Genomic DNA, 22,980 nt, shown 5'->3' on the forward strand with positions numbered 1-22,980 from the left:
CCTCCTGCTGAGCATTATGGCGGTGATCCCAATGGTAGGTAAACGCCCTTACAATTTCGAGTTATTGTCTAATTTGTTCCAAGCAACCTCCCACGCGTTATCGAAATGGCGTACTCTATCGGCTTTTCTCATGCACCCAAACCGTAGTCAACGAACCCCATTGGTACCGTCAGATTCAATGATTTCACCGCAAGCGCTGGCACTTGCTGCTGCATTGAACAATTTCCTATACCACTTTGTTCAATCCGACCAAGCAGCTCAGCACCAGCAAACAGATCACCTGCACGCAGTCATTTTGGAATGTACCAAGTTCGGCTACGTTATCCTATCTCAGCCCAACGACTGGCAATTCATCTACCACGCGGGCGCTGCAAACTCGGGACCACGTTCATTGGTGTTATCCCCTGGTCTCGACAAATTGGGAGACAAAGAGGGAAATTCATACAGTTCTTCTCGGCATGTGGTGGCGCCGGTCGTTGTTCAAGTATAACACGTTATTTTCTTAATTGAAGGTCACAAACACAGTTCTTGTTTGTACATATTCAATGTATTAGTAGTCGGTAGGCAAACTAGCAGGCCCAGCAACACCGCTGTTCTTGACTTCTCATGATCACCGAATGCTGTTTCGATATTGCGACCTTACAATTTGGGGAGGTGATGGTGTCTCAAAATATGGAAATACAGTTTGAAGATTCCAAGAGCATTGCACGAATTTGATTTCAAGCTAGAGAAAGAGACTCGGCGCATGCTTACAGTTGCGGCGACAGTTTCATCCGTTTTATTACCTGCTCCCACTTCCAAGTGACGAGTCTTCGAGCTCTAATGAGAGTGGGGGGGTGCATTATGAAAATCTCAACAAGTCTAGGTCATTGGAATTCCATGGCAAACGGAATCTTTCTTCTTTTTCTTCTTTTTTTGGACCAAGAGAAGCTGAAGTTCAGCCGCACAGCCTGATGAGCGATTCTCCCAACTGTCTTAGATCTTCTCCGATCATTGGTCAAGCTAACCTTTGCTGCCTTAGGGTCATGCGGGGGATTATACTAAGCTGGTTCTGGGTTGGCCCTCCCTAGGTAAACCAGCATGAATCATTTTGATCAGAAAATGGACGTTCAGCTCTTACGGTGGCTTTGGAGGCGGCGCATTTTCTGATTTACCGGTATCAAAGATGCATCCGAGCCAGACTGTCAGCTGAGAGCTAGCCCCGGGGAGTATGAATCGCCACCCCCTAAGTCATAACATCTTGCTTCCATTGTTCAAGCATATCTTAAGCCTGGCTTACAGGGAAATTAACAAAAAAAATTTTACCTTGGCATGTTGTCAGCTAATTATCATAACTAAATACAGGTTCAGACAAGCTTTCTCCTCCTTCCTCCCGCCAACGCAAACTATTACAACCTATGCAGAAAACCAGTGAAAACGCGGCACTGGTAGATGTGCTTGTTCTGTTAGCACCGTTTGATAGGGGTCATTGGACTAAATTTACAGTTTGTCGTCGGCAATCTGCTACCGATTAAGACGAGTTTCTGCTTTGCAGCGCGGGACACCATGCCTGATAGATCGATCTCTGTGATCAGGCTTCAGGTTCGGTACACACGGCTGAAACAAGGCTGCCAGATTACGCCGAATGTGTCTAGAGCAGTACCTCCCCCATCCCGGCCTCTTTCCGTCAATCATTAGTCTTTTTGTTTCATCAAAACCAATTTTCTTCATTTTTACTCGTCTTTTCTTGGACTCTCACCTTCTCGAATAAGGGAAATATTTCTCCCATTCTCCGGAGGGTCTATTTGGTTTCGATACCGGACACCTAAGGCGCCTTTGGGCGGATCCCACAATGGATCCCCTGAATGCCCTTCGTGCAAGCTACTACATTATCCTTTTTGGTATCGAACTAGATCAAGTTCCTTACCAAGTTCGAAGCAGCCTTGAACTCGTTCGTACTTGCCATGCGGACTTGCAGTACCTCATTGAGCTGCGCAACGAACTACTCTTCCTTCTTCAAAGGCGCCCTAAAGTTCTCGAGCGAGTCAACAACATTATTGAGGCCGCGCATAAGGGTCTGGTCGAGGTCTGCGGGATTGTTGAGAAATGCCGACCCCAGGCCAACAAAGGAAAGACCCCGTTCATGAGCAGAGTTTCATGGATTCTCTGGGACTCTGCTCATTTTCAAGGGCAAGAAAGCGTCATCAGTCGCCATCATGCCTCTGTGCTAGCAGAGATGAACTTCTTGCGGGAGATCGCACTTTTGGCTCCTACGATTCATGACAAGACCGACGAAACCCCATCGCAAGAGAAGCCTTCCCAGATCTTTGACAACGTTGCCCTGTTGGGAGATCTGATGGGCGAGGTAACCATATCAAATGCCAGAGGTGTATCTTCCTCAAAACACGCCAGTACTATCATAATGAAGGAAAGGCTAATTCTCTTTTCAGCATCAAAAGTTCCCATCACGGCGCATCAGAATCACTCTCTCCCCCCAACATTCACAGCTGCACAAAATTTAATGGTCAATACAGCAAGTGTCTCTTGCATGTCCAGCCCAGTCTCTACCTACCCGGCCCCGCCTCCTCCGTATCCAGGTTTACCGGACTCAGCAGCGTCACAACCCTTCGAGGGACTTAAATCATTTGAAACTTCGTCGTCTAATGCCCCTCTGCCTGCAGACCTCTCCAAATTGTTTCCACAGCAACAAGCTTGGGATGTGTCAAGAATGTCAAAGAGCGCGGCTACAGCTAGTAAAACTCTCGGGTCATCTGATGCCGACGGACTGTCTCTGCTGTTTGGGGAACACACCAAGGTTTCCACACCGGTATCGCCCCTACTGTCTAAGTCGAAAGATGCCACGATACCATGGTCGTCCGATTCTACCCCCCCGCATCGACCTGTTTCTTCAATGTCCTCTAACCCTTCCCTCTACGGCTTCCACGGGGTGTCCGATTCTGTTACAAACCCTACTCATTTCACAGGTTCTCATCAAATACAAGGTTCCTCGACGTTGCCCGCTTCTAATATGTACCAAGTGGCGGGGGGTGGACCTTTGGACTACGAAACTCATTCACGCTCCAACTCTGGGCACGTATCGACAATGAACCGAGACACACCAGCTTCGGCATCAACCTTGCAACCTATCTCCCCGCATATGTATCAGCAAGGAGCACAGTCGACATTGAGATCACCGCTGTCAAGTTCAAACCTGTACAATGATGGCCTTTACGCCAGATACGACATGCGCCCAACGTCAGAAATGGCCGGGTTCGCAGACGCATCTTTTGTGACTCAGCCACACAGTAAAATACATCCCGGCATGGGCTATAACCAGGTCAGTACCTCCCAGGACGGGTACAAACCATTCAACCCAGCACAAGATCATCGGGACAATGATCCTCGGCCTATATCCTCTGTCCAGTCTACCCCTCAAAGGTTCATGGCATCAACGCCAGCCTTCGAGCATCAGCAGCACACGGTTCCCGTAGGTCCGGGGCATCAGCAAACTCAACCCTATCAATTATCATCACCCGGCACTATATGGCAAGCACAGAGCACTGGGTGGAGTCACGCACAACCAATTTCTAATCATTCTCGTGCCTCAACCGGAGTGGGTATGGATCAGGTTGGAGCTTATGAGTTGATGGACTCGATGCCTCCTGTATCGCAGCCGAATGGAGCAATGCCAGCAATCAGGCAAACACAGCCTCTCGGTTATAATCTACCAGCGATCAACAGAGAACCACAGGAACTGGCCTCTGTCCGCTTTTGTGCAGACCCAGCCGAGCTTCCGTAGATTGGGAAAGTGGATGTAATTAAATTCGGGAGTCCATTCATGGCTGGTCTGCCAACCCTGTCAATACGGAAATATTGTCCGGCAGTTGACAGGGGTGTATGTAAGAAATAACCACGGCATAGACTGCACAAGCAACACAATAAACGCAGCAGGGTACGAACAGACTCTATCTGTCTGCAAAACATAATTTGAATAAGCTCATGGCGACCACGTGGGCATTTCTGCTGTCAATTTTACAATACCCCGCGCGTGCCAAGCAAGGTCGAATCACTGTGCTGCATGAACTTCCTCAAGCTTAGTATGTTCACCCATCAAACACTTGGCTACATTGCGAAGCGGCGAAAAAAAAAAAACAAGTCGTTAGACTCACGTATCATGCATTCGTATCTCGTTCATGAGGGGATTAGTCTATTAATTACAACGTCATGCACTCTCGTTTGGTATCTGTGTTGGTGTATATCCTTCCTCACTGGCGCACCCAACCTCGCCCTTCACCTTTGTACACTGACTGATCTTCCTATTCATCTCTCTTTTACGCCGTTACGGCCTCCTCCTTGGGCTTCTTCTCCTCCTCGGCAGGCTTGTCGCCGTTGACGTGAGCAGCCTTGGTGAGCTCCTCGCGGAGCTTCTGCAGCTCGGCCTCGTGCTTGGCCTCGGCCTCCTTGGCACGCTCCTCAGCGGCAACGAGGTCCTTCTTCGCCGCCTCAAGGTCCTTGGTCACAGAGTCGCGTCCGGAGTCAGCCTTCTCAGCCTTCTCCTGCCAGCTGGCGGCATCCTTCTTGGCGGCCTCCAGCTCGGCAGTCGAGTCCGCCTTGAGCGTCTCGGAAGACTTCTCCAGGTCGGCGTACTTGGCCTGCAAATCCGACAGCTCCTTGCTCAGTCGCGACGACGCCTCGGCCGAGTCGGTCTTTGCGGTGTCGTGGGCCTGTTGCAAGGCGGTGTGCTTCTCCTCCAGATCAGAGAGGCTCTTCTTGGTGGCCGAGTGTTCGGTTTCGTAGCTGGCCTGGGCCTTCTCTTGGGCCTCCTGCGATGACTTGTACTTGTCCTCGGCGTCGGCCAGGCTCTTCTTGACGGAGGTGAGCTCAGCCTCGGAATCGGATTGACTCTTGGCGTGTGTCTCCTGGAGCGTCTTGTGCTTCTCCTCCCACTCCGCAGCAGCCTTCTTGGCAGCATCTACCTCGGCGCTGGACTCGGACTGGGCCTTCTCCTGGGCGCTCTGCAGAGCAGTGTACTTCTCCTCCAACTCAGCGACGCTCTTCTTAGCAGCATCAACCTCGGCGCTAGACTCGGATTGAGCCTTCTCCTGGGCTTGCTGAAGAGCGTTGTACTTCTCCTCCCACTCGGCGACGCTCTTCTTGGCAGCATCGACCTCAGCGCTGGACTCGGCCTGGGCCTTCTCCTGAGCACTTTGCAGAGTGTTGTACTTCTCCTCCCACTCAGCGACGCTCTTCTTAGCAGCATCAACCTCGGCGCTAGACTCGGATTGAGCCTTCTCCTGGGCGGTCTGCAGGGCAGCGTACTTCTCCTCCCACTCGGCAACGCTCTTCTTGGCAGCATCAACCGCAGCGCTGGACTCGGCCTGGGCCTTGTCCTGGGCACTCTGCAGGGCAGTGTACTTCTCCTCCCACTCGGTGGCAGTCTTCTTGGCAGCATCAACCGCAGCAGTGGACTCAGACTGAGCCTTCTCCTGGGCTTGCTGGAGGGTGGTGTACTTCTCCTCCCACTCGGTGGCGGTCTTCTTGGCGGCGTCAACCTCGGCGCTGGCCTCGGACTGAGCCTTCTCCTGGGCACTCTGCAGGGCAGTGTACTTCTCCTCCCACTCGGTGGCAGACTTCTTGGCAGCATCGACCTCGGCGCTGGACTCGGACTGCGTCTTCTCCTGAGCTTGCTGGAGGGTGTTGTACTTCTCCTCCCATTCGGCGACGCTCTTCTTCGCGGACTCGAGCTCAGCGGCGTGAGCCTGCTGAAGGGCGGCGTACTTCTCCTCGGACTCGGTAAGGCTCTTCTTTGTAGACTCGAGCTCGGCACCGTGGGTCTGCTGGAGCGCGGCGTACTTCTCCTCGGACTCGGCAAGGCCCTTCTTCGCGGACTCAAGCTCGGCACTGGAGCTCGACTGCGCCTCCTCCTGGGTCTGCTGCAGCTTGGTGTACTTCTCCTCCGACTGGGCGAGGCTCTGCTTCGCGGACTCGAGCTCGGCCTCGTGAGCCTGCTGCAGCTTGTTGTACTTCTCTTCCCACTCGGCGACGCTCTTCTTCGCGGACTCGACCTCGGCTTCGTGGCTCTCCTGCAGCTTGGCGTACTTCTCCTCGGTCTCGGAGAGGCTCTTCTTGGCGGCGGCAAGCTCCTCGTCGGAATCGGCCTTGATCTTGTCGTGGCTCAGCTGCAGGGCAGCGAGCTTCTCCTGCGAGTCTGCAACCTCCTTCTTTGTGGCCGACAGCTCCGACTCGGAGTCGGACTTGAGCTTGTCGAAGCTTCCTTGGAGGGCAGCCAGCTTCTCCTGGGCGTCAGCGAGCTCCTTCTTGGTGGTGGAAGACTCCTCGTCCGAGCCAGCCTTGAGGCTGTCGTGGTTCTTCTGGAGTTCGGCGAACTTGGCCGTGACGTCGGCCAGTTCCTTCTTGGAAGCCTCGAGCTCGGCGTCGGCGTCGGCCTTGAGCTTGTCGAGAGTCTGTTGCAGGGCGGCGAGCTTCTCCTGGGCGTCGGCGAGGTCCTTCTTAGCGGCGGACACGTCGGCGTCAGAGCCGGTCTTGAGGGCATCGTGGTTTTGCTGAAGAGCGGTGAACTTTTCTTGGGCGTCGGTCAAGTCCTTCTTGGCGGCGGCCAGGTCGGAGTCGGCGTCGACCTTGAGCTTGTCGAGGACCTGCTGGAGGGCGCTGTACTTGTCGCTGGCAGCGGCAAGCTCGGCCTCGGTGTCCGTCTTCAGCTTGGTGTGGTCGCCCTCGAGGGTGGCGAGCTTGCCCTCCAGAGTGGTGAGGGCGGCGGTCTTCTCATCAAGAGTCTTGATGTGGGTGTCTGCGTCGGCCTTGATCTTGTCGAGAGTCTCTTGCAGGGTGCGTCGGGCCTGGTCGGCATCGGTCAACTGGGTCTGAAGCGTCTGGATCTCCTCCCGCAGCGAGGCCTCGAGGGCTTCGCGGTCCTTCTTGGCCTCGGACAGCTCCTCCTTCAGGGCGGCGAGGTCATCCTGCAAGGTCTTCTTCTCCTGCAGGACCTGGTCGAGCTGTTGTTGGAGGCTGGCCAGCTGCTTGTTTGCGTTGTCGAGCTCCTCGGCGCGCTGGGAGGTGGCGTCGCCGTTGGTCTTGGTGTTGGTGGCGGCAAGCTCAGATTGCAGCTGGGCGATCTGGGCCTGGTTCTCTTGCTTGGACGAGGTCAATTCGGCGTCAAGCTGCTGGATCTTCTGGCGCAGGTCCTCGGCATCTTGGGAGAGCGAGGTGTACTGCTTCTCCTTCTTGGAGAGGTCTTCTTCGAGGACGGTGATGGTCTCCTCGCGGTCGGCAAGGCGCTGCTCGAGCTCGGCCCTGGAACCCTCGATCTGGTGACCGTTTGGCGAAAAGACTGAGACAACGTTGCCCATGATTGGAATGTGATAGGCAGCGAGCGCACCGGAGTTCTGGTTAGGAAAAACGATGCAATGAGATGTTGATGGTTGGGTGAGGCGCTATGCAGGCAAGACCCATGAACATCGGTGAGTCGACCTTACAGAGCAGAAGAAAGAAAGTCGGTAAACAACAGAAAGGCGGTCTGGCTTTTCTGCAGACCAGGGTGTTTTTATTTTATTTCCTCCGTGGCCTGCATCGTGGGTCGGCGCGACGTGTTGTTCACTCGGTGATGAAATGATTGACCTACTTTTTCTAGCGGTTGCATCCTTGCTGTGGCCCCGCCAGATTATTGGCAGCCCGGCCGTTGTGTCCACCCGAGCTATCCTGGTTGGGCCGTAGCTCGCAGCCCTCCACAATGCGCCCGAAGTACCTTTCTGCCCATAGCCCCCCTGAAAGGGTACCTCTGGTGCACTGAGGTGGCATTTCGGGCTTTCAGGGACCTGTCATTGTGTGACAACGAGAATGGCAAGGATTCGCTCGACAAGACGTGGGGGCCTCTCAATGGTCTGTTTACCTGGCGTTGGGCGGGAACTTTTCACTCACCTTGCTAGTGTATGCTATGCCCACGGTCTGGCGGCAAAACGAAACGAACCTGAAGAAAAAGAGAAGACGGCAGAATCCAATCGTCACGAGGGGGGCATCAACCAGGACCGGGCGGCAACACTGGAAGCACATGCAAATCATGAAAATCAATCTCTCACCCACTTCGCCCGTCTCTCATTGGCTCCGCCGGGCAACATGTCACCCGTTCGCACTTGAGTCATTGCCTGATCGATCAAGATACCCCACGACGGACGGGGGTGGAAGAGGGGACCTCAGAGATGATAAGCAATGTTGTTCATATCTCATTATCCATTGATTGACAGCCTTGGTTTCCCGGCAGAGTCTGAAAGTGGGAAAGCCAATTCAAAATTCTCAGTCCGCACCGCGGCCGAAGGTCCATTGTGTCGCTGAAATGGGTAGACGTCGCCATGTTCTCGCGCCATCCCGGCCACAGCCATGATCCATACTCTATGAGCCAAACTGAATTTTCAGGTGAGAATGGCCATGTTCTGATTGTTGGAGAGCCACCGGTAATTTTACTTCACCCGCCCACACGAGATCAATCTCTCAAACACTCCCGTACTCCCTATTCTATTCACAGCCGGGTACGGATACAGCTATGCGTGTCCCCTCATGGCCATGAACGCTCCCTTTGAGGTCCGATCCGATTCAAATGGATCACAGTGGGACCCAGAGACCGGGGGGTTGTTCTGCAAAAAGTTTGATGCCCGCCATGACCCTTACCGGCCCCGCGGGCATAATCGGGGAAATCTTCCGCTCGCGGAAAGCAAACGAGGGCGAATTGGATAAAGCAGCACAACGATAACCGTGTTCTCGTTGGATTCCATGCCTGCGACCCGATTCACGATGGTCTGGCTGTGCGGGTGATTCTCCTGGCCGATTGACAAAATAGAGTGCGCATATGGGTAGTTGGAAGGACGCTGCTGTCCCCGAAGTCGGTATATTGTGAAGATGGCAGCTGTGGTCTATCTACCTGCATTCATGAATGAGGTCGCGATTCCCCGCACAGAACAGTCGGTTTAAACAGTGTTAAAGTGGTTGACCAAGATGCGCTGATACTGCTGTTCGGGGACATTTGCATCGGAGACGGCAATCACCTTCATCGCAGTTGATTCCGACGTGTATTTCGAATCTAGAACCAGAAAACCCATTGCCTCGCATGCGCAATGACACCTCTTGTAGCCGAGTGATGCCAACAAGCTCAAGCTTCACACTTTCGCACAAGTCTCCATGAAGTTCAATGAGTTGATTATCCTATTCCAGTGGGACACAGACGCGTTCTCTGCCGGCACGATGTACGTCCACCAGAAAAACAAGTGGTATCAGCGAGAACCAGAAGATTTAGATGTTGGGCACCATGGTTAGTCATCGTCGGGTTGGGATGCTAACTTTGCTACACATCTCGATAGTCTCTGTGCTTGCAAATGATGCAGTGTCTTCAGTCACGGTTAATTTTTTGATAAACAAGACCACCTTTATTCACAGTGATACGTAAAGGTTCGCTGTTGCCATGATTATGGTGTCCAGAAGATAACTGTCGGCAATGTCTTAATATCTGGAAACACGAAAGTTGCTACTTAAACTGCAGCCCCAACCACAATGCGATCCAATATAGGCACAACTTATTTTTAACAAGAATCTGCATTTGACTTCATCGGACTTCATCGATCAGGCTCATTGAAATCCAGATTATTGTCGTTCCCGTTCAACAAATAGGGTCACTGACACAAGACCTAAGATCCGTTGCTGTGGCGTATTTCTTCAATATCCCATGAATTACGATGAAAGCTATAGCTATAGCCTGTATGATATGTCAATCCTGGTTGCCTTGCAAATAAAAGTGAAAGGGTCGAAGATCCGAGTCCAGGGGGAGGAGTTCAAGTATAAGAAAACCACTACAATCCTACCTTCATATATAGACCTGCATGAAAGATCTAACTTTGGTATTCATTCAACGTCATTTGGTTTTGGGGTCTTGTCAATCACTCAGCGGGAGCGGTAGAGTCGTTTGGCATATACGCCTCATTCAAGTAGCATCCTATATTATGGCTTTTGAAGCAACGCTCCGTCTCTTTGGGCACATCATACATCAGTAAACAAGATTCTTTGGGTCATTAGGTCTTACATAAATGTGGCGCTTTTGCAGGATTTAAGATCATCTTCATAGTGTGTCTTTTCTTATGTCTATAATCTCCAACATATCCTTAAGCTCTCAACTGGTTCCATCAACAGCACCATTGAATCCGCGTAACAGTTCTCATTTTATCCTTTCATCATGAACAGCTTGGCCAAGGCGCAGCTGTAGTGACAACAGCTTCGCAGCTCAACAAAACGCACGCGCGAAGTTGGGGCTCGTTGGGTTTCATTAATTTATCACGTTTAAAATACATTTAAAGCAAGTATTCTACTATTTTAGTTGCAAGGCGTGAAATCCGTCGTCATCGACATTCCCCACACTTTCTCCCATTTATGCCTCGACATAACAGTCAATATTGATACCATTTCTTCCGCTTCAGGCTGTATGATTCTTATTTAAACAATGGTTATAATAGTCTTGAATGAAATAAACACAGGTCTGGATGATTTGAAGCCACTATCAACCGGGGTTCCGTAATCACCACGGCCACGTGCTCCCTGTTAGCCTCAATCCGGTTATTCAGACCTCGAACTAACTTTTACTATCTTTGGTATCAACTTCTCATTATTTTTTGGCTCTGAATTGATGAGAAATTGGCCACTTACCTGCCGGTTGAAGAACTTAGTGAGCGAATCATTTTCGTCATGATCCGTTGCACAGTAGCAGAGGAAATGACCGATGCCAACTGTATGTCGTCAAAACCCAAGTGGAATCTAGACTTTTTAGATTCCATCATTCAGTCGAAAGTCATTTAAATCATTAAACTCTAGTTTTATGGTCTCAACTGATATCATTTCGCGTCCGAGTTGTTGTGCGCCTGGCGAGCAGTTGAGGTTCGATGCTTGCCTGGAGAGCAAACTAGCCCTTTCAGGACTAGCTACAGACCGCCGCGCTTGTCCATGAGCCTAACTTTCTTTAGAATAGACTGCGATGCTGGAGCGGCCCGTAGAGCCCCTGCGATTTCTCCTCCCCGTTCTGCATCTGTGTTGGCCCCATGATTACTGCATGTTTCCCACACCTTGGTGTGCAGGGGATATTCAACGGCGGTCCATTAATATCTCACCTCTCAATGTCTTGAGTCAGGCACTATCAAGCTGATTCAGATAGCAGTTGAAGTAAATGCAGGCTGTTCCTCCATAATCCATTTCTCTCTTCGAGCTCAGTTTTCCTCGCAAGCTTACCCAACGTATAGGTAGCCAACTGATAGTTTAAACCGCTATGGGAACACATATTAAATGCATTATCGGCTTCATTCTACGTATAGCCTCGTGCCGTTCCGCGATACGTCATCCTGGACGCACACTATCCCGGTGATGTAAGCTATGACTCCTTCGGCGGCTTAGCTTTCATCGGCTGAACTGTACCAAGCTTCTGTCTAAGTAGGCACAAATATGCTGTGCTTGACGACGAAAATATGCAAGTTCTATTGTATTAATATTTTCAAAAGCCAACGCCCCGTGTGATAGCTTCGTACCCTTCAATTTGTTTCCGGCTCTGCCGTATGGAATTCCAATTAATCCCATGTTGCTCACAATCATTCTTATTTTTTAACTGGCTATTTTGGCAAATGATGAAAGTTCAATCATTCTTGCCAACAGATAAACTCGGTCCTTTGACTGATACGCCGCCCGCATAATTACTGGCAGCGATATCAAAACCTCAAAAAATAAGAAAGCCGACTAGAGGCGCAGGGCGTGAAGTACTAGGAATGCGCCTTTTGGATATAACATCAAAGGCTATCCATTCAGACTTGCACTCTTGGCCATGTCTATACCTACGGCTGCTGTTATACCAGCATCAACCGGCAGGATTGCACCGGTTATCCACCGCGCGTGATTGCTGGCAAGAAATACAACCGCACACGCGGCATCCCAACCATTCCCTTCACTGCCCAAGAGACTTCTTGCCTTTCTTGCTTCTCTGGTTTCTTCGCTCATTCCACCAGCGTACATCATGGGGGTATACAGCATCTACGCATGTTAGCTTGAAGTCTGCTTGGTCTGAGGATGGGTGGAAAGCATACTCCTGGACAAACGCAGTTTACCCTAATGGCATCCTTCGCATGATGAGCAGCCATCGCTCGCGTCATGTTGACAATTGCACCCTTGCTTGTTGGATACAACAAGTGCGGCGTTCCTCCTTTAAGTCCAGCAACACTGCCCATGTTAATAATCACCCCCTTACTTTCTCCTTCAAGCCCGTCGTTTCTAAGCATAGCAGGAATCGCATGTTTTGACATGAGGACCATGCTGGAAATGTTGGTTTCAAGTCCTTTGGCCCACTGCTCCATATCTACTTCAACCGCAGTGCCTGGGGCACCAACTACTCCCACATTATTGACGAGGACGTCAAGTCGACCAAATGTTGCTAACGTCTGTTGAACGACGTGTTCACAGTCTTCAATAGATGTTACATCTCCCTGGATTGCAATCGCTCTGCCTCGTCCGGACTTCGACTTTATCATATCGCAGGTTTTTGTCGCCCAAGCCAGTTCTCTATCGACGCACACCACCTCACAACCATCGTCAGCTAGTAGAATGGAGATAGCTCGACCATTTCCAATACCGTCTCCTGCGCAACCGGCACCAGTGACAATGGCCACTTTGCCTCGCAATGATCGGGAGGGAGGTTCGGTAGGGATGTCCATCTTGCCTATTATAATAAACCGACGGTATAACTTATGCACTCAATTGAGTATTTACCGGGCGAGAAACTGAATGAAATAAGAAGATGCTCCTTTCATACTCTTTATTTGATCTGTAAACACTTTTATATAAAGTTTCGAACTTTCAACAAGCAAAAAGGAGTGGATCTCGCCTTGCAACTTGGCTTGGATCGGCATCGCAGGCATCCCATTTGGGGAATTCCCTGTGGCTCGGACACCAGAACACCATGCCGAGGCTCATGGAACTGAGACAAAGCATCCGATGTTATGTAAGCCAACGTTACTGGCCCCTTGGTGTTGAGGATGGCGGGGTAATTGGCCAATCCAAGTGTCTTCTCCTGTAGAATGCCGCCTCGGTACCTCGGCATCATCTCCAAGTACCTGCAGAAAGGTTTCGCAGAAATTACAATCATCTTTGTATTGAAAAAATTACGAAAATCCAGGAAAAAATGCATGATTTACATGGGCTTCAAAGCATGGAAGGGGGAAGCAGCTTGTATGCGTGCGGCATCGTTACCCCTCTCGCTAATTACTAATCGTCGGTATTGCCGTCAACCGAATTTCTAGCCGAACTCGAAACATCTACCGGAACATGCTCAACACTGTCTAAGTGTTTGCATCTTAGACAAAGTTAAACAAGACAAAGGGCCGCCGTCTTCGATTTTAGAATTATATTCAAACAGAGAACATGTCTGACTTTTCGCAATACGGCGGTCCAAGCGACGAATGGCTCGCTGTCGAGGCGGGGCTGCCCCCGCTGCCACTTCACCTGCCTATATCAGAACTTCAGGCCGCGGCGAACAAAGGCCGCGAGGAGATAGCAGCAGAAGGCATGAAACTTCTAGCAAGCCAAGTCACCGTGCATGACTGGACAATTACCACCCGTGACGGCGCAACGCTCGAAGCCCGAACCTATCGACCCAAAGCAGCGCCCGACGGACCTTTACCTGTCTATCTCTACTTCCATGGCGGCGGGTTCCTCTTTGGCACGCTTGCCTCAGAAGATGTGACGAGCTCCCGCATCGCTATCAGCACAAACGTCATTGTACTCAATGTCAATTATCGACACACGCCAGAGTTCGCCTATCCAACGGCGTGGAATGATGCCGAGGACTCTTTCATCTGGCTTCACTCCAACATTAGCGAGGTTGGTGGCGACGCCAACAAGGTGGTTGTGGGAGGCATTTCCGCTGGTGGACAACTCACGGCTTCTCTCACGCTTGCACACCACCTAGGCAAGGTTGCTCAAGATTTGCCCCCTATTGCTGGCCAGGTGTTAATGATCCCTTGCTTGAATCACGTCGACTGTTATGAACCTCAGTTGAAGAAGCTCAAGGACCCCTCTGTGTCGTCCTACACTGAGAACAAGAATGCGCCGATCCTACCGAGGACAATGATCGATCTGTTCCTTAGTCTGCTCAAAGTTGAGAACCCAGACGTCAACGATCTAAGGTTGAACCCCGGCAATGCCACCCTTGACCAGGTCAAAGGTCTTCCTCCGACGACGTTTGGGATCTGCGGGTTGGATCCACTGAGAGACGAGGGGTTACTGTATGCAAAGCTGCTTGTTGAGGCTGGGTAAGTAATGTTTCACTATCTGACGCCGACTTGACTGATCAGTTGTGTAGTGTCCCAACCGATGTCCACATTTTCAGAGGCGTCCCCCATGGGTTCCGAAGATTTGGTGACAAACTGTCGGAATCAAAGCATTGGGACAACACGACAGACAACGGAATCACTTGGGCGTTGACAAAGCCAGCTACTACGGGCGAGTTTATTATTCATGAGCATTAAACATGCATGAGGATGGCAATGTTGAGGGAGAGACATATTCTTCTGTTATACTGTCCAGAGAGAAACTATATTCTTTGCTCTAGACCAAGACGCTCTGCGGAATCTTTATATTTCAACCTACAATTAACATCAATGAGATGAATATATGTGTATTACTTTGTCAACTAATACTATGGAACTGTTCTTCAAAATAAGTGTGGCCTTTAACAATGAACACTTATCAAACACGGCCCAATTAGCATTATGCAGTTGAAAAGATGTCGTTTGGGTAGCTATTCAAATGGGTACCACGGGGATTTCCAACCCTATGCCTTGCTCACTCCGCAACAAACTAACTGATTCAAGCGTCGTTTCTCTAAAGAGCGGAAGATTCCTACACAATGGAAAAGGGGGTACCTAGTACATGACATGGGCTGGCGATATCGCCTTGTCTTCACGTCAAGTTCAGACAGAGACTTTGATGCAAGAAGCAATATTTCCCATGAGGAAAGACACAGAAATGGCCATTTGAATCCCGAATGCGTTTACATGGATACCTTCTCTTTCTCTTTACATTTTACATCTGAACGACGTGTAAAAAACGTTAAATGTTTCATGATATCTGCTCTCCACGTGTCGTCAGTAGTCGTCACAGTTGACTCCTATGAGCTGTGGCTGAAGCTCCCATCGTTGGCGCATATAGGTTAGCGCAACTTTGATTTTAGCATCGCATAGCGGTTACACAGCATGCATTGTAGAAACTCCCTGTTATAATGATGGCACCAACTGATTTATACTAAAGCCGTTGAATTCCGAAAGCGGTCATGGCCTCAGGATTCTCCTGAATATACGTTTCTTAGCCACCGACAGCACCCTATGCCGGTATTCAACATTGTCAAGACTCTGTAGCTTGGCAAATAGTGGATACACGACAGTACAAACGCCATTTCCAAGTGACTTTTAATTACGAAATAACGTGTTGCAAAGTTGCGGGGAAGCCGTCGAAAACGCAACAATTATTAAAAGAATATTCTGATAGGCGCTAGAAATGTTTAAAAAAGTCATATCAGCCCACTTTGAAATTATTTTTGTTACAGTATGTACACATGTACAAGATATGGGGACAATCATTCAATGCACCCGTGTGCGAACAACGCCAATACGCCCGCCCAATTCTCAACCGAACCGGAGATGCCACCCGCTAATGCACCGCTTAGTCGTCGTCATGGCCGATCAGCATACCCCATGCACTCTTGATGGCGGGGTTTTTCAGGCCCTTCGTGTCGCCCTTGAGTTGCCAAACATCGTGCTGCTTGTGCGCCTCATCCCAGCCGCTGCGGTCCTTGTCCTTGTGCTCGACCCGGATATCGCTGCCCATGGATCCCCACATGCCCAGCCTATCGCGGTATCGCCACTGGACGACTGGTGGCGGCCAAATGCTGTATGCCCGGAGCTGGTCGTTCCTGACCATGTCGTTCATGATGACGTCGACAGGGAGATTCAAGTCGAAGCCGCTTCGCAGCAGCAGCTTCGCGGCGCCTCGGGCGCTGACGGCGTAGGCTCCAGTGCAGGTCATGCCGCCGGCTCGACGCAGCATGCGACGGCCTCCCTTAAGACCGACGCCAAAATATTCGCTCTTCTCGCCGTTCGTGTAAGGGTCGTCGTACTTGACCCGTTCCGACTTCCACCCGTCCCCGTCGCCGCAGTGACCGAAAGTAATCAAATCCCACTGGCGGCTGTGCCACGGGTCGATTTGAGCCTGTGTGTGAGAGCTCCTTGTCGGGTTAAGGCCGAGCATGCCGGTGCCGTTCAGGAGAGAGGGCAGATGGGAAGCAGCGAGCCGCATGACTTCCTTGATGTTGATGTCCCAGGTCACGTCGTCCTCCATAATAAGGACGGTTTCCGCGTTGGCACGGAGCATGGCACTCCAAGCCTAGAAAAGAAGAAAAGTTAGATCCTACGCCAGGAGATGATGATAAAGTATGAGCCAACGTACGTTCGCATGGGACCTCCAGCAGCCCTTCTCGCCACCAGACAAACCCGGCTCCTCATCGGGGATACTGCTTGGCGGCAAGCCAACCTCGCCGAGGCGGCTGCCGTTGACGCCCTCCACGATATTGATGTCAAGACCAGACAGGAACGCCTGCACGGTGGCAGCGTCCGCCTTGTCTTGGCGAATGGGCAGGTTAATCATTTCGATGGAGCCGAAGCCCAAGGTGCGGTTGGCCGCCGCATTGAGTTCGAGAACGACGGGCGGCCGCGAGCCCGTGCTCGCCGCCGCGATGATGAGGATGACGAGAAAGAATGTCGACCCGAGGGCGATTGCAAGCCGGCGGTTGCTGAGGAGGCGGGACGGCAAGTGATTCCTCACGGTCTTGAATACGTTGTGGTCAAGGAAAGATTGGCGTTGGGCGTCGAACATGACTCCGACGGATGCCTGCGACGTCGACGACGACCGCGGCAATTCGGACGACTCTTTCGAGGGGGACCAGGAACCCTCCGCGTGCATGGATGCGATGCTGGGCGCACGGCGCCTTAGTCTGCTATCTCGACCAACAGATGTTCGCTAGGTTTTCGGTTCGAGGCTGCGGGAGACGGCTTTTACGTTGCCCGGGCTGTTCGAGCGAGATGGTGTTCGTGACTGCGATGGTAACAGGGTGAAGGAATAAGAGAAAGAGAGGGGGGCGGAAATGGGCGCGAATGAAATCGAGGCGCGTGAGAGCAAAAAGGTAGAACCCGTTGCTTGGCGGAGGCGACAGACAGATGAGCTGACCAACAGGGGAATGACGATCGAGGCTGGTCGGTGAGTGCGCTACTTTCAGTCTAGCACTGGCGCCCGAGAAGGCAAACGCACGATAAGATGCCGAGATCTTCTAGTTCGAGAAACCAAGCGTCGACGGTTATCGATCCCACCAACAAAGATAGTGTTGATGGCGCGGGCGGAGTCTCACTGTTCCGACAAGCTCCAAGTTCGTCCTGTCTTTTCTCACAGATGAGAAGAATGGAAAGAAGGGCGCCCCGGGTGGGATGGATACCTGAGAAGAGGGGGATGCAAAAACAGAGAGGCGCAAAAAGAGGGCCGCGCCCGAGTACTTAGCTGAGGCCATGCCATTGGCCGTGATAGGAAGCCCCCCCTGAAGGATTCCATCGTGTATTGCTGTGCCTCATGAGAGGAGTCTCGCTTACCCAAGGACTAGAGGCAGCAGGCTAAAGGGGGGTCCATGATGGGCCAGTCAGCGACAGAGGCCGAGACGTGCCAAGGTATGCTGGTCAAAGTTGGCCCTAGGAGGCCAGAACCGATCGAGAGTGGGTTGGTTGGGGCTGTTTGCTGTATGAGGAAGTTTGGTCATATCCATGTTGTGTTGGGAAGATTATCGCAAAGTGGCAGCCTAGCCGTCGACCCTGAAGGGAGCTAGAAAGGGTTGCATTGCCAAGGAACCGCTTTACTCCTCTTAAGGCGAGACGGACTGAGGTGCATTGTCTTATCTCGGAACATGGGTATTTGTAACGGCGGTAATAGCAAACAGACAAAGAAAACGGGATTCTGAATGGGAATATAAAAAAAATAGGGTTTGCCTCGAACCTAAAGCAAACTACGCCTCTTGCGGGGTTCACCTTGAGACTTGAGATTCTGGTGGTGGGGAGCCCCGAATCCCTTGTCAGCTACACAGCAATCGCTTGGATTGTGCATGCGCTCGCTCATGCAGGGGATAGGACCGAGAGGGGCCGGCCAGACATGGGCGTGGCAGGCAAAATTAAAACAGAAGATTAAAAATCGACCAGGCTTCAGCGGTTCAACGACTGTGCCGGTGTGTGCCTACATTTTGAACAGCGATCCGTCCAGTTCATTCGGTGAATGAATGAATGAATCCTCGAAGGGAAAAGATCACCATGAGCATTGGGCTCATGCAGTGAAGACAGCTGAACTGCCAGTGCAAGGCCCGCCTCAAAGCTGGACATGGGCAGGGTCTTGAGCCGCTAAGGAGAGCGTGTCCTCGCTCCTGTGCTCGTCGCATTGCTGACGCCGTGGGCTTATTTGGTTCGTCGCCGCCTGGAGCCTCTGTTTGCCGGTACAGCAGTTCGGAAGGGTGTGCAAATTGAGCGTGGCGAGCTGGCCAGAAAATTCTCCAGGGTCCCAATGAGCAAAGATGTAATCTCTTGTCCGTAAGCGGCCAAGCGCCATCCGAATACGAGCAAGTAAGAAAATAAAAATGGATGCATTAACAAAAGATCCAAAGCGAAGATCCAGTTGCCTGCAGGATCCCTTTATGCTGCAAGCTCCTCAGCCATCGAAATGTAGACGTGGTAGACTGGTGCAGCTAGCGGTGCTAATAAAAAATAAAAAAGGTTGCAGAAACTCATAAGAATTGAGAGTCCGGCCGTTGACGTTCTATTAAGCTCATGCCATCCCCTACCTTAGGTTTCGGCTCCGTCCGCAACCACTATCCGACACTGGCATCTGTGCTTGTCACTGAACAATCTCAGCAATCCCTTGAGCTTGTCATTTCATTTGTAAAGCCTTTTTTTTTCTTCCCCCCGTATTTGCTTTTCGCGCGCCTGGCTGGCCCCCACAGGATCCTTATGGCAACCCACTGAAAAGCCAGGGTGGCTGTCGTGTTATCGCCGCGCCCCTCTAGGTAGTGTACACTACGGCTTTCGGCAACCTTGTGGAGATGTCAACCACGAAGTTCCAGTGCCCCGTATCGCCCCGATGTGATTTTCCGGATACCTGCGAAAATGACAATCACGTGATGGCAGCATTTGCCCGGCCATGCGAATCAATCGGCCTAGTCCCGTGACATCGTCTTAATAAGCAGCAAAATACTCGGAACTCGGCAAACTTCCATCGCCGGTAGTGGCAGTATTCTTCGGAAGGTTCCTTCCTCTATTCTAGGCTTGGTATTGCACAAGAGGTTTTCGTTTGGCCACCGGCAATCTACAGAAAAACCCTGGAAATTTACATTGCATGTTATCTCCGTCTTGGATGCCAAAATCAGCCATCATCAAGGTGCCGTGATATAGTAGGACCCATCCAGGTCCTCAAAACCCGCGGCGAGGCAATCCGTTCCGGTTCACTTTGATGAAGTCTTTAAAAGGATGACGGACCGTGTCTAAAGGATTTCTTCTTCTTCTTTTTTTTTTTTTAAGTGGAAATAGGTATAATTCATCTTTTCCCTCGAGGCTCTGGCCTATATCTCCAAGCTTCAGGTCCTCCACACTTCCACACTCGCCGCTTGGTTGTTCAACTACGCCAATCGCGTGTAAATCGCATTCTCGATTCTGACTAACAAACAAGGCGAGGCTCACACTTTAACCGTCGATGTAGGGGCATCGGTCGGATGCCAAGTTTGCAGAAACATCATTCTTGCTTCACTCCAGCGCCAGTCCCGTCTCGGCCGTGCCGATAGAAATAAACACCCAAAATCCCACCGGCAGTGCCGAATTGCCGACCCACCTTGGCGCCGCGTCAAAGTGCCGTTCGGACCGGCCCCACCGAAGCACCAGCCACGCGTCAACCCGCCAGCCAAGTGCCACGATGAAGTCACCGTGGAGCTATTCGTGGCACCAGACGGCACCGGAGCCGTGCGCGGCTTGGTACATGACTTGTTCGCTGCGACACTGAAGCTATGAAAGACGGGGGAAACCTTGCTCCTCAAACTGGGCGCGGCTAGGTGCGCCACACCAAGCTTCTACCCGCTGACGCGTTACCGCTACCATAGCGTCTCTCAGCCATGCTCATGACGTGCCGTTGTTTGCAGGGACAGGGAAACCGGACAATGTCGTGTGCCCAGGAGGGATGGGACGACATATGATATAAGGATGTGGTTGCGGCTGGATGTTGGTGGGCACAAGGAGTCTCTCATCAAACAACAAACGCTCGTGTGAATCAAACAAAACCACACAGGAAACAATTCTTTCGACAGTCTGCATCACGACAAATCTACCCACACGGCCATAAAATCGACTCGACAAACCAAAAAAAGAAAAAAAGAGTTTAAAAAATTTCACGCACCTGAACAATGGTAAGTCAGACCCCCGCGAGGCCCAGCCGAGAAGGGTTCGGACTCTAACAAGACTCGAATTAGGCTGGTCGCGGAAGACGCCTCGCCACCGGCGCCATCGTCGGCATCGCCATTGCCGGCTTCCTTTTCATCGCCTTCTGGGTGCTGTGCTGCTACTGCTGCTGCTTCCGAAACAAGCGCAAGCAGCGCGGCCGCCAGGCGCACCCGGTCGGCGGCGGGGGCGGGGGCATGTTCTCGCGGTTCATGCCCGGCCGGCAGCGCCAGGGCCCGTCCATGATGGAGTCGGGGCACGGGCACGGATACGGACACGGCCATCACTCGGGCGTCTCACGGCCGCAGCCGTCGCATGGTTATCGCTGATGGAAGCGAGCGGTCTTAGAGGAAGTGGGGGAACAAAGTGCCAATGGATTTGGGCAACACTGAATCACGAGCGGGAGGCACGACACGCAGGGAAGAAGGCGTTGGGAACATGAGTTTGTACAAGTATATACCCAGTGGGCAGCTCTTGGATTTCTACGGTGGGGGGCGTTGCGTCTGTAGACAGACGAGGACGCTTAATGTTACATTAGGGTACGACGTATTCGTGGGTATTATGTGTGTTTGTGTGAGTGTGTGACTCTATGGAAACCGATCAAAGGTGCTCGGTCTCGTGAGTCTGCTTCTCCTCGACAGCCTCGACTCTGCGCTCGAGGTCGTGGCTCTGAAGCAGCGACATGTCAGTCGTCGGGACGAAGAGAGGAGCCTCGGTGAAGAGGAATCTCATCTCCTCAAGAGGACGCCTTGCGGTCTCGGGGAGGAAGGCCCAGAAGAACAGGGCGTTGGTGAAGTTGCACACCTGCAGACGAAACGGGTTAGCAAACCTGGCCCCGGACAACGTGGAGCGCGGGCGATGGACTTACAATGAAGAGGATGTACCAGCGCCATCCGATACCGTTCTTGTCGTCGAGAGCCACGGAGGTGGTCTGGCCGATAAGAGTGTTGAAAGCGTAGGAGGTCATGGTGGCGATGGAGACACCCTTGGAACGGGTCTTCATGTCGAAGATCTCAGCGGGGATGATCCACGAGAGAGGGCCGCAGGTGGAGCTGAAGCTGAAGTTGTAGAGCCAGGTCATGGCGATGAAGGCCCAGGAGGTGCTCGAGTTGGCGTTGGGGGAGCCGGGAGGGAACTTGGCGAGCAGGATGGTGGCAATGATGAAGAAGATGCAGTTGGCAATGTTGCCGAGAATCAGGGGCCAGCGACGGCCGGTCTTGTCAATCAACATCATGCAGATGAACTGGGCGACGAGGGCGAGGACGGAGGAAATGGCCTGGTAGCGCAGAGACTCGTCACCGGCGATACCGGCCTTGGCGTAGATCTCGACGGAGTAGTACTGGATGGCACTGGAGGACGACGGATCAGTCTGGCGCTCCGAATCATTCGCACGCGGGGGGGTTCATAAACTCACCTGACACCGGTCATCTGGATGGAGCCCTGAATAGCGCAAGCAAGGAAGAGGCGACGGAAGCAGGACTTGTCGGTGAAGAGCTCCTTGTAAGACTTGGCGGAGCCCTCGTGCTCGACGGCGATGGACTCCTGAATCTGGTCAAACTCGGCGCGGACCCAGGCATCGTTGACGTCGCCCTGGGCGTGGAGGTTGGCCAGGGTCTGGAGACCCTCGTCGACGCGGCCGTGGTCGATGAGCCAACGAGGAGACTCGGGGAACAGGAGAATGAGCAGAGCCAGGACACCACCGGGGATGCACTGGATACCCAAGCTGACACGCCACTGGTTGTTGTCGTCCTCGGCGAATCCGATGTAGGTTCCGTACGAGATCCAAGCAGCCGCCAGAGCACCGACACCAAGCATGAACTGTTGCAGAGCGGTGACTCGTCCACGGATGCTGGGGTGGCAAAGCTCGGCCTGGTACATGGGGATAATCATGGTCAAGAAACCGACACTGCAAAGGAGCCAGTCAGTATTTTGTGAGAACGACTCTGGGCTGCGAGGTTGACTTACCCGATACCGGCAAGGGCACGACCGGCGTAGAGGAAGGCGAGAGACTGGGCAGCGGCCTGGAGGGCACCGCCGAGGACGAAGATGGAGGCTCCGATGAGGATGGTCAGTTTGCGGCCGAGTCTGTCACCGGTAGGGCCGGCCAGGCCAGCACCGATGAATCCACCTCCGGTGAAGACGGAGACAACTGCACCACTGAGGTCGGAGTTAGCCCAATGTCCACAGGAGTCGGTAACAGCAACTTCCTTCGACGAACGAGGGTAAGGAAGGCATGGCAGAGGGGACGACCTCATGGGGCGACATACATCTCATTGGGATCGTTGCCGAACTTGGTCTTGAAAGAAGCCGAGGCAATGGCCGAGGCGATGACACCCAAATCATAACCGTAGTTGAAGGAACCGAGCGAGGCGAAGACGCTCACAAGGAACTGGTACCACTTGGGAGGGAGAGCCAT

The 22,980-nt window shown here is 52.2% G+C and overlaps 5 protein-coding genes across 5 annotated transcripts; 2 read left to right on the forward strand and 3 right to left on the reverse strand.

The window, feature by feature from the left end:
- Positions 1-4,310: 4,310 nt before the first annotated feature.
- Positions 4,311-7,346, reverse strand: EsH8_I_000039 (uncharacterized protein; the record flags this gene model as incomplete). Its single annotated transcript, XM_083267452.1, has 1 exon — positions 4,311-7,346. The coding sequence occupies one exon, from the start codon at positions 7,344-7,346 to the stop codon at positions 4,311-4,313; it is 3,036 nt and encodes a 1,011-aa protein (XP_083117890.1).
- Positions 7,347-13,425: 6,079 nt separating this feature from the next.
- EsH8_I_000040 (alpha/beta hydrolase) lies at positions 13,426-14,531 on the forward strand (the record flags this gene model as incomplete). The annotated part of the gene is made up of 2 exons (XM_083267453.1): positions 13,426-14,315; positions 14,366-14,531. 2 exons carry the CDS (start codon positions 13,426-13,428, stop codon positions 14,529-14,531), a joined length of 1,056 nt encoding a protein of 351 aa, XP_083117891.1.
- Positions 14,532-15,723: 1,192 nt separating this feature from the next.
- Positions 15,724-17,019, reverse strand: EsH8_I_000041 (glycosyltransferase family 25 protein; the record flags this gene model as incomplete). Its single annotated transcript, XM_083267454.1, has 2 exons — positions 15,724-16,443; positions 16,507-17,019. 2 exons carry the CDS (start codon positions 17,017-17,019, stop codon positions 15,724-15,726), a joined length of 1,233 nt encoding a protein of 410 aa, XP_083117892.1.
- A 3,511-nt stretch (positions 17,020-20,530) lies between these two features.
- EsH8_I_000042 (uncharacterized protein) lies at positions 20,531-20,893 on the forward strand (the record flags this gene model as incomplete). The annotated part of the gene is made up of 2 exons (XM_083267455.1): positions 20,531-20,533; positions 20,597-20,893. The coding sequence occupies 2 exons, from the start codon at positions 20,531-20,533 to the stop codon at positions 20,891-20,893; spliced, it is 300 nt and encodes a 99-aa protein (XP_083117893.1).
- A 271-nt stretch (positions 20,894-21,164) lies between these two features.
- Positions 21,165-22,980, reverse strand: EsH8_I_000043 (general substrate transporter; the record flags this gene model as incomplete). Its single annotated transcript, XM_083267456.1, has 5 exons — positions 21,165-21,368; positions 21,433-21,913; positions 21,979-22,470; positions 22,530-22,721; positions 22,832-22,980. 5 exons carry the CDS (start codon positions 22,978-22,980, stop codon positions 21,165-21,167), a joined length of 1,518 nt encoding a protein of 505 aa, XP_083117894.1.

This window comes from Colletotrichum jinshuiense, chromosome 1 (assembly GCF_051148585.1).
Source record: "Colletotrichum jinshuiense chromosome 1, complete sequence".
Taxonomy (NCBI): Eukaryota; Fungi; Ascomycota; class Sordariomycetes; order Glomerellales; family Glomerellaceae; genus Colletotrichum; species Colletotrichum jinshuiense.